Raw genomic sequence first — 14,384 nt, forward strand, 5'->3', positions numbered from 1 at the left:
GATGTCCTGAATGCAATCATGATGGGTTGTTGGATTTTTTTTTCTGAATCAGGACCTACATATTTTTCACTAATTATCTTATTTTCTTTCCCTTATGGGCTAATGCTAAAGGCACTGAAGAAATTATAACTTCTCTGACAGGTTTCAGAGTGGTAGCCGTGTTAGTCTGTATCAGCAAAAACAACGAGGAGTCCTTGTGGCACCTCAGAGACTAACAAATTTATTTGGGCATAAGCTTCTGTGGACTAAAACCCACTTCATCAGATGCATGGAGTGAAAAATACAGTAAGCAGTATATATATACTGCTTACTGTATTTTTCACTCCATGTATATATATATATATATACACACACACACACAGCACATGAAAAGATGGGAGTTGCCTTACCGAGTTGGGAGTCAGTGCTAAGGAGGCCAATTCAATTGAATTCAATTCATCTTTTCATGTGCTATATATATATACTGCTTACTGTATTTTTCACGCCATGCATCTGATGAAGTGGGGTTTAGCCCACAAAAGCTTATGCCAAAATAAATTTGCTAGTCTCTAAGGTGCTACAAGGACTCCTCATTGTTTTAACTTCTCTGAGTAATTTTTAAACCAGTCTAGCAGAGATTTATTTCTTAGGTTGGTTTAAAAAATTTAAAGCAATGATTTCATTCTCAATTAAATTCTATGGGCTTTTAAAGTTTTTTTAAAGAGAAACCTACTAGTTTCATCTCTTTCTTTTATTGTAAATGTTCAGTTTATTTCTTTATTTATTTTAATACTGATAACTTGTTACAGAATCATTTATAATTATTCAGCCACAGAGAAATTTTTATTGTAGCCAAAGGCTGTGATTCTTAAAGAGCATAAAAGGATTTAGACACTCAACTACTGCTGAAGTTAAATCTGAATTAGGGGTCACATTTTCAAAATCAGCTAAGCAGCTTAACATTATAAGTCCTATTTTCAAAAGTGACTTAAAATTTTAAAAGTACACCTCTACCCCGATATAACGCTGTCCTTGGGATCCAAATAATCTTACCGCGTTATAGGTGAAACCGCATTACATCAAACTTGCTTTGATCCACCAGAGTCCGCAGCCCTGCCCCCCCGGAGCACTGCTTTACTGTGTTATATCCGAATTCGTGTTATATCGGGTCACATTATATCGGGGTAGCGGTGTATTTAGGTGCCTAATGGGTTTTTCAAAATCACCTACATGCCTAAAATCAATCTTTCATAAGTGTAGTGGTGTGTCCAGATAAACACAGCTATTATCTGCTCTGTTAGTGGAGAAAGTAGGTACCCACATCTTAATTAACATATCACAGTACCAGGCCACTGGGACAATTGGTCTTGGGTATGAACAAATAACATAAAATCATAAAACGTGGGGATTCAAAGAGACCTCAAGAGGACGACTAGTTCACCCCCACCACGCTGACGCAGGACCAAGTATGCCTAGACCACATCTGAGAAGTGTTTATCTAACCAGTTCTTAACAATCTCCAGTGATGGGAATTCCCTGAAGAGGGGGAGTGGATTTGGGGTATTGCTGAAATTAACTGAATGAAATTTTAGTTCAGCGCAATGTTCTTCAACTTATTTTGCAAAGGTTGTTAATTTTCATCTAGTTCCACATTGAATTGAATTAAAAGTTGAGTTTATCTTCTTCTTGATGATTTTGCTTTATGTCCCCTAGATACATCCCATGGCAAGCACAGATTGTAGAAATCAAACGTCCATTGCAGATTTCATCCTCCTGGGATTTGGGCATGTCCCTAAACTACAGATTTTTCTCTTCCCCCTGTTTCTAATGATCTACATTGTGACCATGGCTGGGAACATCCTCATTGTTGCACTAGTTGTGGCTGATCGACACCTTCACACCCCCATGTACTTCTTCCTGGGGAACTTGTCCTGCTTGGAGACCTGCTACAGCTCCACCATCCTGCCCAGGATGTTGGCCAGTCTCCTGACTGGGGACAGAACCATTTCTGTTAGGGGCTGCATGACACAATTTTATTGTTTTGCTAACCTCGCAGCTACAGAATGCTATCTGCTAGCAGCAATGTCTTATGATCGGTATTTAGCGATATGCAATCCACTCCGTTATGCCACTCTGGTGAATGGCAGAGTTTGTTTCCAGCTAGTGGCTTGTTCCTGGACAAGCAGCTTTCTTGGCAGCACCATAGTAATCATTTTAATGTCTAAACTGATATTTTGCTGCTCCAATGAAATTGACCATTTCTTTTGTGATTTCTCCCCCATTATAAAACTCTCCTGTAGTGACACCTGGCTTCTAGAACTAACGGTTTTGACAGTGTCTTCCATCGGGTCACTGATCCCTTTTCTATTAACCGTGGCATCCTATGTTTGTATCATCACCACCATCCTAAGAATCCCTTCCGCCACTGAGAGGCAAAAGGCATTTTCCACCTGTTCTGCTCATCTTGTCATTGTCACAGTCTTTTATGGGACTCTGATTTTTGTCTACATAGTTCCAAACACCCGCCCTTCAAAGGACTTACACAAGATGTTCTCTGTCTTCTATATAGTCCTGACCCCCATGGTCAACCCCCTCATCTACAGCCTGAGAAATAAAGAGGTCAAGGAGGCCCTAAGAAAAGCTCTCAATAAGGTTCTGGCTTTTGCAAGATTTCAGACTGTAAAATGTAATGAGATGGGGATTAAGAGATCTGGTGACCCACAGGAGTAGATTCTGGAAGATCCACGCCTCTGGCCACCATTCTGAGAAAAAAAAGACCTTTTGGGGTTGTAAAACAAGGTTGAGATTTTAAAAGGGGCCTCTGAGTGTTAGGAGCACTGTATTCCATTCTTAGATCTTTGGAATGTCACTTAGGGCACATCTACACTGCAATAAAAGACAGGTGGCATAGCCACGGTTGGCCTAGGCCAACAGACTAGGGCTCATGGGACTTGGGCTGTGGGGCTAAAAATTTAAGCCTTGGCCTGGAGCCTGGACTTAGAAACCCCATGAAGAGGGGAGATTTCAGAGCCTCAGCCCAAGTTTTAGCGCTTCATTTTTTTGCACTGCAGCCCAAGCCCCATGAGCCTGAGTCAATTGACCAAGGCTCTGAGACTCATTGCCATGAATGTAGACATACCCTTTGGGCGGAATTTTAGAAGCATTTAAAGGGAGTTAAGCACCTAAAACTCAGTAAAAGTAAATGGAAGTTGATCACCTACTTCCTTTAAGTTTCTTTGAAAATCCTGCGCTAAAACATAGACAAACACAGATTTAACTGAATTTTAGGACTGACATTGGCTGTTGTCACTAGGGAATGAGTCATCATATGACATTGGCTGATATCTTGACCTTTCCTTTCCAGGTGATGGAGGGGAGCTTGGAGCGGAAGGGGAGAACTGTGGTTCATGAATGAGAAAAATTAGTCTGACTTCAGAGGCAATTTAAATGTTGTTGGTGGATGGGGGATTACATTTTTAGCAAATATATTAATTAGTAATAATAATAATTAATGATACAATTGCATGGAGTCTTGGACCTTTGTTTTCTTCGTAGAGTCACAGATTTTGAGACCAGAAAGGACCATAATGATAACCTAGTCTGCATGACACAGGCCAGAAGACACAACCCTCCAGATATGTTTCCCATCCAACTTTTGCATTTTTCCGTGTCTCAGGTTCCCCCTAGAACTATTGAACTGGTCAACAGAGGTTTGCTGATTCACACTAAGTGGGGCTCTGGCCTCTTTCTTTCAAAATACATTTCAACGTTTTGGGCCTGTTTCAACATTGTTCCAGAGATATGTTCATTTAACTACATTGGAATCAAAAGCTTCTGGTGGGAGAAAATCTTTTCAGCAGTTTAGAAGTTGACAGATTTTGTGGCTGAGATTTTTAAAGGAACTAGGAAGATTTTCTATGGGATCTGTACATAACAAGTCATTACATTTCACTCAGTTACCCCTCTATTGAGGTTAACAACTTGCATTTGATTAAAGCATGACTTGTGCTTGACTGAAGCATAACTTCCAGAAAGGCAATCAGTCTGTACCTGAAGACTTCAAGAAATGGAGAATCCATCACTGCACTAGGTTGTTTTTTTCCCAATGGTTAATCACCCTCATTGCTAAAAAAATGTACCTTACTTCTCATTTAAATTTCTCTGGCTTCATCTTCCCGATATTGGTTCTTGTTCTGCTTTTTCCATTAGATCACCTCTTGTTATCTCCCCATAAATGAACTTATGCATGGCATTCAAGTCATCTCTCAGTCTTCAGTTTCATTAGCTAAACACACTTAGCCCTAGTACTGTGCATTACACCCACAGGTTGAAAAACACTTCACAGTGAAAGAGAAGTAGTACCACTGTCTTCATCTGAGAGTGGGGGAAACTGAGGCACAGAGAGATCCTGACAGTGACTTCCTCAAGCTTACAGAACAGGTCAGATACAGATAGGAATCGAAGACAGGTAGCTTCTAGATTGCCTCACTCCTTGTCCAGTGCCCAAACCACTAGGCAGTGCTGCACTTTGGTTGCCCAGCAGCCAATGTGATAAGAAATTTTGAGACCAATAGGTGCTACTAGGCAAATATTAAATGATAGATAGATAGGTAGATAGATAGATAGATAGTGTGACAAAGTTCCTCCTCTATCTTGGTGGGTCCTGCGCTTATTGTCGGATTTTCTTGCCTCAGAGATTCACCATGTGGGTTGGGGAACAGCCCAGAGACCTTCCCCTCTGGAAGAACCCACAGCCCAGGTCAATTGGGAGGTTTGGGGGGAACCCGGGCCCGCCCTCTACTCTGGGTTCCAGCCCAGGGCCCTGTGGACTGCAGCTGTCTATAGTGCCTCCTGTAACAGCTGCATGACAGCTACAACTCCCTGGGCTACTTCCCCATGGCCTCCTCCAAACACCTTCCTTATTCTCACCACAGGACCTTCCTCCTGGTGTCTCATAACGCTTCTGCTCCTCAGTTCTCCAGCAGCACACCCTCACCCTCTCAACCTCAGCTCCTTGCGCCTCTTGCTCCCAGCTCCTCACACTCGCACCACAAACTGAAGTGAGTCTTTTTAAAGTCCAGGTGCCCTGATTAGCCTGCCTTAATTGATTCTAGCAGCTTCTTCTTAATTGACTCCAGGTGTCCTAATTTGCCTGCCTGCCTTCACTGGTTCTAGCAGGTTCCTGATTACTCTAGTGCAGCCCCTGCTCTGGTCACTCAGGGAACAGAAAACTACTCATCCAGTGACCAGTATATTTGCCCTCTACCAGACTCCTGTACCCTACTGGCCTGGGTCTGTCACATAACCCTCCCCCCTGCTCAACGCCAAGGGGTTGGGCAGCTTGGGACGCCAGACAGTGCACACGTGACAAGCCATCGGCGTTGCCATGATGGCTGCCTGCTATGTGTTGCACATGGAACTGGAAAGGTTGGAGGGATAAGAACCATCCGGTCACCCTTGTGTTCTTCTCCTTCTTCCGCTGCATCCATTGAAGAGGGGCATGGTCGGTCACGAGGACAAATCTGCACCTGAGCAGGTAGTAGCGCAATGTTTCCATGGCCCATTTTACAGCGAGGCATTCTCTCTCCACCACTGCATATTTTTGTTCTCTTGGAAGGAGTTTCCGACTGAGGTATAGAATTGGGTGTTCCTCCTCCCCGACCACCTGTGATAGAACGGCCCCCAACCCTACTTCCGATGCATCCATCTGCAAGATAAACTCCTTGGTGAAATCAGGGGCTATCAGTACAGGGTTACTGCAGAGGGCAGTCCATAGGTCTGTGAATGCTTCCTCTGCTGCGTCAGACCATCTCACCAGATCAGGTCCATGGGCTTTCACTAGGTCTGTCAGGGGGCTTGCCCTTGTGGCAAAGTGGGGGATAAATCGTCGGTAATATCCCACCACACCTAGGAACGCCAGGACTTGTTTCTTGTGACTTGGTTGTGGCCAGTTTTGAATGGCCTCTAACTTGTTCACTTGGGGTTTTACCAAACCTTTTCCCACAATGTAGCCAAGATATTTGGCCTCTGTAAACCCTACAGCGCACTAGGCAGGGTTTGCTGTAAGGCCAGCTCGCCTGAAGGTATCGAGGACTGCCTCCACCTTCTCCAGGTGGGTTTCCCAGTCTGGGGTATGAATGACCACATCGTTCAAGTAGGCAGCAGCATAACTGTTATGCGGGCGTAATAGCTTGTCCATGAGGCGCTGGAAGGTAGCTGGGGCCCCATGTAGTCCAAAAGGGAGGACAGAACATTAAAAAAGACCCTTTGGTGTAGAGAACGCAGTCTTTTCCTTTGCATTTTCTGCAAGGGGAATCTGCCAGTACCCCTTTGTCAAGTCTAGGGTAGTCAAGTACCGGGCATTACCCAGACGGTCCACTAGCTCATCTATGCGAGGTATGGGGTACGCGTCGAACTGGGATACTTCGTTTAGTCGCCGGAAGTTGTTGCAAAATCTTGTGGTGCCATCAGGTTTTGGCACCAGCACGATTGGGCTGGACCACTGACTGTGGGATTCTTCGATGATCCCCAACTCCAGCATTTATTTTACTTCTGCTTTTATTTCCTCCCTTTTTGCCGCTGACACCCGATAGGGCCTCATTGTTACTCTGGCCCCAGGGTTCGTGACGATGTGGTGATATGTCTTGGTTGTTCAACCCGGTTTTGTCGAGAACACATCTTGGTTCCAGAAGATGATCTCAGACACCTCATTCTTCTGGTCTGGTGTTAAATTGGGAGACACTCTCACCTTTTTGGAAGGCTTGTTTTCCTGGGTTAGGTCTTTTTGGGTTTCAGAAGGTTAACGTGATAAATCTGTTCTTGTTTTCTGCGTCCTGGTTGCCGCACCTTGTAGGTTACTTCCTCCACAGGTTCAACCACTTCATAGGGCCCCTGCCATTGGGCCAGAAGCTTGCTTTCTGCCATTGGTACCAACACCATAACCCGATCCCCTGGTTGGAACTGTCGCGCTTTTGCCTGGCGATTGTAATGGGTTCGCTGGGCTTTCTGTGCCTTCTCCAAATGTTCCCGTACAATAGGGGTAACCCAGGCTATCCGGTATCACATCTGCATTACATGCTCTATTATATTTCTCCCCTCATTGGGTTCCTCTTCCCAGATCTCTTTGGCGATATCTAGTATGCCATGGGGGTGACGCCCATATAATAACTCGAAGGGGGAAAACCCAGTTGAGGCCTGAGGTACCTCCCGGATAGCAAACATAAGGTAGGGTAGTAGGGTGTCCCAATCCTTCCTGTCCCAACTTACCACCTTCCTTATCATAGCCTTGAGGGTTCGGTTAAACCTTTCTACCAACCCATCAGTCTGCGGATGGTAGACCGAAGTTCTCAGGGTATGTATATGGAGCAGCGTACAGAGGTCCTTCATTAGCTTCAACATAAATGGGGTTCCTTGGTCGGTTAATATCCTCTTTGGTAGCCCCATTGGGGCAAAGATCCCCACCAGCTCTTTGGCTATAGTTTTAGAAGCCATGTTCCGCAGGGGGACGGCTTCTGGGTAGCGAGTAGCATAGTCCAAAACAACAAGTATATATTGGTGGCCCCGAGCCGTCTTCTCCAGGGGTCCCACTAGGTCCATGGCTATTCACTCGAAGGGGACCTCTATGATGGGAAGAGGTACTAAAGGTGCCCTCAAGTGGGGACGGGGACTGTGCAGCTGACACTCCGGGCAGGAGGCACAGTACCTCCGCACTTCTTCATGTACTCCGAGTCAGAAGAACCATCGTAGTACTTGTGCCAGGGTCTTCTCTACCCCCAAATGCCCCCCAAAAAGATGACTATGAGCAAGACTTAATACAGCGTTCTGGTGTTTTTGAGGTACTAGGATCTGCTGTGCCTTCTGCCCCTGTACTGGTGCAACCCGGTATAAGAGATCCTTCTTCATTATGAAATATGGTCCTGGTCCCTGGGTTTTCCCTTCCATGGGGACCCCATCCATTTCAGTCACCTCCTTCCTAATGTTGTCATACCTTGGGTCTTCTGCCTGGTCCTGTCCAAAATTTCCTCTCCCGGGGCTAATCTGCCTAAGATCTAGGGGCCCAGTCTCTGTTGCCTCTACTGGTTCAGAAGCATTAGGGTGGGGGCCAGACTCAGGTGCTTCTCCCTTCTGTGTGGCCTCCTTTTCAGTTGCGCAGGTCCACCTACCTACAAGATCAACCCTCTGGCTTTGGTCAGTATTCAGGTCCCAAGGCCTTAGGTGCCGTTCTTTCCCGTTTTGTCTTTCTACCCTGTCTGGGAGTGGAGAACAAATCTGGGGATATTTCAGAGAAGACTGGGGGTTGACAGTCTGTGGATGCCTCACCAATTTAGGGTCCCCATCTTTCTCCAATCCCCCTACTGGGAGTAAGTTTCCAAACCCTGGGAAATCCCTCCCTATGAGCACTGGGTATGGGAGTTTAGGGACTACACCTGCTGCTACCTCAATAGTGTTCCTTGGATCTCGATTTTTACTTGGATGGTGGAGTAGTAACTAACTGTCCCATGAACACATGTTATCCCTGTACGTTTAGCCTGCCGCAGCTGACTGTGCTTCACGAGCTTCCCTGAGATAAGCGTGATAGCACTCCCATTTAGTTTCACTGATCTGGTATACGTATGTGGGGTTACTGAGACCCCCACAAGGTGGATTAGGGAACATGGTCTGCCCAGTTCCCCAGGTTACACTGCATAGGCTCCTCAGCATTGGGACACTGTGCAACTATGGGATCCTTTAATCTGATCTATGTGTCCCCACTCCCTGCAGGCATAGCATCTGTATGGAGCCCTAGGATTCCCCGGTCTCTTGGTTTGGGCAGTCTAACATCACGATCCTCTTCTCCCTCAGTGCTCCGACTCTTTGTGGCCTCTGATGGGCCTTCAGCCTCTCTCTGAAACTACTCATCCAGTGACCAGTATATTTGCCCTCTACCAGACTCCTGTACCCCACTGGTCTGGGTCTGTCACAATAGATAGATAGATTATAGGGCTTGACCTATAATTAACAAGAAATATGAACTTGTGGTTAACACAGTAACATGGAACTAGGGAAAATTGGCTTCCATTCCAGACCTGTCGCAGATGCACTGTACGACTATGGGCACGACCTTTGTAGTGAGATTGAGTGGGGAGAACTCAGCATCCATTTGGGCATTGAAACAGGTGGCCAGATTTTTCAAAGTGCTCCTCAGTAGCTCCCAAGGAAATTCAATGGGATTTTGGTGCCTTACTCCCTTACGCTTCTTTGAAAATCCCAGCCATAGAGCTGAATCCTGCTCCTCTCACTCTGCCCACTGTAAATCAGGAGATTCTCCACTGAGGTCACTGTGTCTGATTCCATTCTCACGTATACCAGTGCAGATCTGGAGTAACACCATCGAACCCTGTGCTGTTCCACCAGCTTCAGACTGGTTTAAGTGAGAATCAGGCTTAATAGTAGGGGAATAAGACTTCTTCGTAGCCAATCACAACTCAGTGTCCTAGGTCTCTCCTTCGCAAGGTCTTCTCCTTGATGCATAAGTGTCCATTGCTCTCATATTCAGCCCATGTACAAACACCTGTCTAGAGTTTCCAGACATATTGACAGATGTGATCCATTGACTCTCATGGAGCTATAGCTGCTATTAGAGATCTAGATGTTTTACACCAGCAGTGGATCTGGCCCTACTAATTCCAGTATGGTCAATTTAGATGACCACCGTATCTGGCAATTATTCACAATGCTCTTTTAGTTTGTGAGTTATAGACACACTATATAGACAGTCTACACTACTGCTAAAGTCGACGTAAGTTATGTCGCTTGGGGGTGTAACCCCCCACACACCCCTGAGCGATATAACATACATTGACTTAACATGGTGTCTACACACGCTATGTCGGTGGGAGATGCTCTCCTATCAACATAACTTCAGCCTCTTGTTGAGGTGGATTAATTAAGTTGACATGAGAGTGCTCCCCCGTTGACTTATCGTGTCTTCACGAGACCCGCTAACTCAATGTGACTGCATCAATCGCAGCAACACCAATTTAGCCCATAGTGAAGACAAGCCCATAGTCTCTCTCTTTTTTTCCCCAGAAAATTTCATTGAAACCAAAAGTTTCCATATATTGATAGATTCCAGTGTCAGAAGGGACCATTGGGATCCTTTAATCTGATCTCCCAAATAACACAGGTCACAGAACATCCCCAAAATACTTTTTAGAGCAGATCTTTTTAGAAAAACATCCAAACTTGATTTAAAATTCTCAGTGATTGAGACTCCACCATGACACTTGTTACAATAGTTAATTACTCTCACCGTGAAAATTTACACCATATTTCCAGTCTAAATTTGTCTAGCTTCAAATTCCACCTGTTGGATCGTGTTCCACCATTCTCTGCTAGACTGATGAGCCCATTATTAAATATTTCTTCCCCATGTAGCTACCTATAAGCTGAAATCAAGTCACCCCTAAACATTCTCTTTGCTAGTTTTTTTAGTCTTCATCTACTTTTTTAATGGAAAATGTTGGGTTTTCCTTAAAAACTTGAAAACAAAACCAAAAAACCCAATCTCCTTCCCTGACAAAGTGCCAAAAACTAACAATTTGTCACTGGTAACTGAAATATTTCCATCCAGAAACAAAACACTCATATAAACAACGCCAAAAAACTATTTTAGGGGCTTTTATTTTCTGACAAAGATGGAAAAAATTCTAGGAAGGTTATAAGGGACATCATTTTTAATGGGGCAGGTGGGGCACTGCCCCTCTCAGACCTTGGTTTGACCTTGTTCTCCAGTCAGCTATGTGGTGTCTCCCCCAGACCTGTGGGAGGTGCAGCTCAGAGCACACACTGGGCACCACTCAAATTTGGCCCGGGCCTATGAAAGAGTGGGGTGTCACAGATTGTCTCCAGAGGCCTCTGTCAGCATTATCCCCTCATCTCAGCTGGTTGGACAGGAACAAATAGTGGTGACCTGTGTTGGAGCTGAGCATGGAGCAAGTTCAGCCTGGATCCCTGTCCCAGGCTAACCATTAGTCACACACAAACCCCCCTACCAACCCTCCTCCCACTATCCGGGATATGATCTGTCTGCCCCCCCCCCCCCTTGGGAGTGGCCTACTAATCCCCCATGATCAGCCACACCAGGAGGTCAAAGTGGGGATCCTAATACAACTTAGTCCCCTCCCCCCAATTTTTTTTCCTTAATGATGCCCCTCAAAGTAAATGCTTGCCAAGAACACTTTTGTTTAGTTTAAAAATCAATTTTCCATTGAGACAAAAAAAAGGTATGAACCAAAAAATTTCTATATTTATCCCATATCTTCGTCTGGTTGCACCTTTAATTTATAAGAAGCTTTTTAAAGATTCATAGATCATCTAATCTGATCTCCTGAATAATACAGGCCATAGAACTCCCCCCATGCTACCAATAATTCCTATAGCAGAGCTTTTAAAAAACATCCAATATTGCTTTTAAAATTTTAAAATTTAAATTTTACATTTTAAAATTGTCAGTGATGGAGAATCCATCCAAGTTGCTCCCATGGTTAGTTACTCCCACTCTTAACAGTGTACAGCTTGAAGGCAAGGGTTGTCTCTTTCTGTGTTTGTACGGCACCTGACACAAAGAGTGGAAGCTAATGCTGGGTGGGGGTTGCTGGGAGGGGAAATGCGGATGTGTGGGGGGATCTATGTGTAGGATGGAGGTGTCTGGGAGAAACTGGAGGAGTTTGGGGTAGTTGGGTGATGGGTAGCTGTGTCTCAGTGAAGCTGAAATTGGGGGATAACTGGGGCCTGGGTATGGGGGTCCAGGGGAAGCTGAGGGTATTCAGGGGATGAGAACAGGTATTTCCCTTTAGCAATTTCAGTTTCTTCCCTTTTAATTCCATTGACCGCCCCTTTGTTCTTGTGTTGGGAGACAGAGAGAAGAGACACTCTCATCAATGTTAAAATTAGGCACATTTTTTAACAGTGAGAGTAATTAACTATTGAAGCAAACTGCCAAGGGAAATGATGGATTCTCCATCTCTTGGTGTGTTCAAATCTAGACTGAATGTGTTTCTGGCACAAACACAAGCTACTGGGCTCAACACAAGGATAACTAAGTGAAGCTCTCTGGATGGGTGTTATACAAGGCGAAATGACATCAAGATTCTTTCTATCCTTAAAATCTAGGAATCCGTGCCCTTGTTATTTGGGGACTAGGGCTGAAATTTCCAAAGGAGCCTGTGGGAAACTAGGACCTCTCTTCATATCCTTCCTCTGCCACAGACTTCCTGGGTGACTTTTGGCAAGTCACTGTTCCTGGGATTTTCTAAGGGGCCCAAGAGGGCTAGGCTTCCTGGCAACTGGGGCCTGATCCAAAGATCACTGAAGTAGGGCTGGTTGAAAATTTTCCTACTTTACTGGGCTTTTTTAATAGAAAATTGGTGTTTGTCTGAATAAAAATTTGTTCATGAAAAATGTCTGGTTTCCAAGGAAAATTTAGATTTAACATCAAAAAGCTGAACACTTGGAAACAAAACAAATAAACAAAAAAAAAATTCCAATTTTGGCCCCAAACTGAAATCTTTTGATGCTGAAAGACAACTGCAGTGCTTCATGGGAGTTGTAGTTCTGGAGCCTGATGCTCCCATACCCCTCTATGTGCCAGGCTCCCGGGCTGGATGCCATTTCCCCTGATGAACCACCACCATGCAACTGCCATTATGCACCTCCCTCCACCAGGAGGGGACACTGTGGTGCAACTCAAAATTTTCTGTGGAAATATATTTTCCCCCAACAAGCTCAACAGTGAAGTCAATGGAAAGAGTTAAAACCTGTCCCTATCTCCCTTCCTCCCCTCCCACTGCCGGGTATTAACACAATAAACTTTTTTCCTTCTATCACCCTTTGCTAGTCCCTACTGGATTTTTTTTTTTTTTTTTAGAAAAAGGCATTGAAATTCAGTGGTATTTTGGCACCTTGTGTCTCTTCAAATCCTAGACCAGACTATTGCAATGCTCTCCACATAGGGACACATCTTAAAGCCTGTTGGAAGCTGGAACTGATGCAGAAGGTGGCTGCCAAGCCAAAAATCAGTGTATCCTGTTGCATTGCACAGCACCTGGTTGCATTGCAAGGTCTGCTTTTGACCTCTTCAGCACTATGCTGGGTACTATGAGGTTCGCTACTAGAGAAAGAGACAGGAATTACTTCTGTCCTCAGAGAGCAGCAGTTTTATCGACATGTAAACTGCAGCTGCAGAACAGCTCAGTATGTTCTGAGCAGAGGCAGAGGCAAGCAGGAGGAATAAATATGTGATTTGAGATCTAGTTCCTCCCAGGAGCTCTGCCAATTATTGTCTTAATAATAGATTATAAATTCCAAGGCCAAAAGGGACAATTGTTATAATCTCCTCTGATCTTCTGTATAGCACAGGAGATAAAAATTTCCCAAAATAATTCCTAGAGAATTTGCAACTTTAAGGAGTCAACATCATCAAATAATAACAGCCTTTCTGCTTTCTGCCATTTCTACTGGTTATTATTTAACCATATAAAATGACTCCCCTTTCTATCCCAAGTCCCCCAACCAAAACCCCACCCCCAAAAAGCAATGAATCAGATCTAAAAAGTCAAAAACAATATCTTTACCCCAACACAGAAGGGTTTTTCTACCTCTAAAAGGGAGAAGAGCCAGAGAGTCCATTAAATCTATAAGGGATTTTGCTATTCCTGTTGGTTTTATGTTGCAACTGCTCAAATACTACAGAGATATAATATAAATCCCTGTGATATCTACTGAAATCTTTTAAAGTTAATAGACAAAGTGTCTCAGTCTGTGTGATCCAGCAGCCAGGGTGCTGCATTTCGACTCAGAAAGCCTCGGTGCTATTCCCAGCTATGCCAATGCCTGTTTCATGACCCTTTGGTAGTCACTTCCCTTCTCTGTACCTCAGTTTCCTCATCTGTAAAATCGGGATGATGACCGTTGCCATGCTGTGTAATGCGCTTTGAGATCTATGGCTGGAAAATGGCCTGGAGAGCCAGATATCATTATTAAAAGCATGGAAATGTATTTCCCATTCTCTTGGGCTTTTGACACACACACAGCACATGCGGGGAAAGGGAGATTTTCTTTGTGATTCGAATGTCTGTAGCATCAGCTTTGGTGTGACATTGTTTTAACAAAAATTACAGCATTAATTCCCTTGTGAAGATAATTCTCAGTGCTCACTGGCAGCAGAGCCCACGGGAGATCCAAGCAGCAGAATGGGTTGGGGGGAGGCTCCTTTCCCTGATAAACCCTGCAAGAATCCAGAGCAGGAGGCACATAAGGGTTTGTGTGATGCAAACAATCATGATGAGCTGCAGGAGAGACCCATCCCAACAGCAACTTGTAGGTGTCTCTGGAGGAACTGAGAGGACAAGACTGACTGTGAGGCC

General features: G+C 44.6%; 2 protein-coding genes across 3 annotated transcripts in view; one reads left to right on the forward strand and one right to left on the reverse strand.

Annotated features, from left to right (window-relative positions):
• The window catches only part of LOC135975263 (uncharacterized), a 443,768-nt gene that overhangs the window by 387,879 nt on the left and 41,505 nt on the right, over positions 1–14,384 (reverse strand). The window lies entirely within an intron of this gene.
• LOC122174143 (olfactory receptor 5AP2-like) lies at positions 1,726–2,709 on the forward strand. Its single transcript, XM_042854987.2, has one exon. It carries the CDS (start codon positions 1,807–1,809, stop codon positions 2,707–2,709), a length of 903 nt encoding a protein of 300 aa, XP_042710921.2. The 5' UTR covers positions 1,726–1,806.

The sequence above is a fragment of the Chrysemys picta genome, chromosome 13 (genome assembly GCF_011386835.1).
Source record: "Chrysemys picta bellii isolate R12L10 chromosome 13, ASM1138683v2, whole genome shotgun sequence".
NCBI lineage: Eukaryota > Metazoa > Chordata > Testudines > Emydidae > Chrysemys > Chrysemys picta.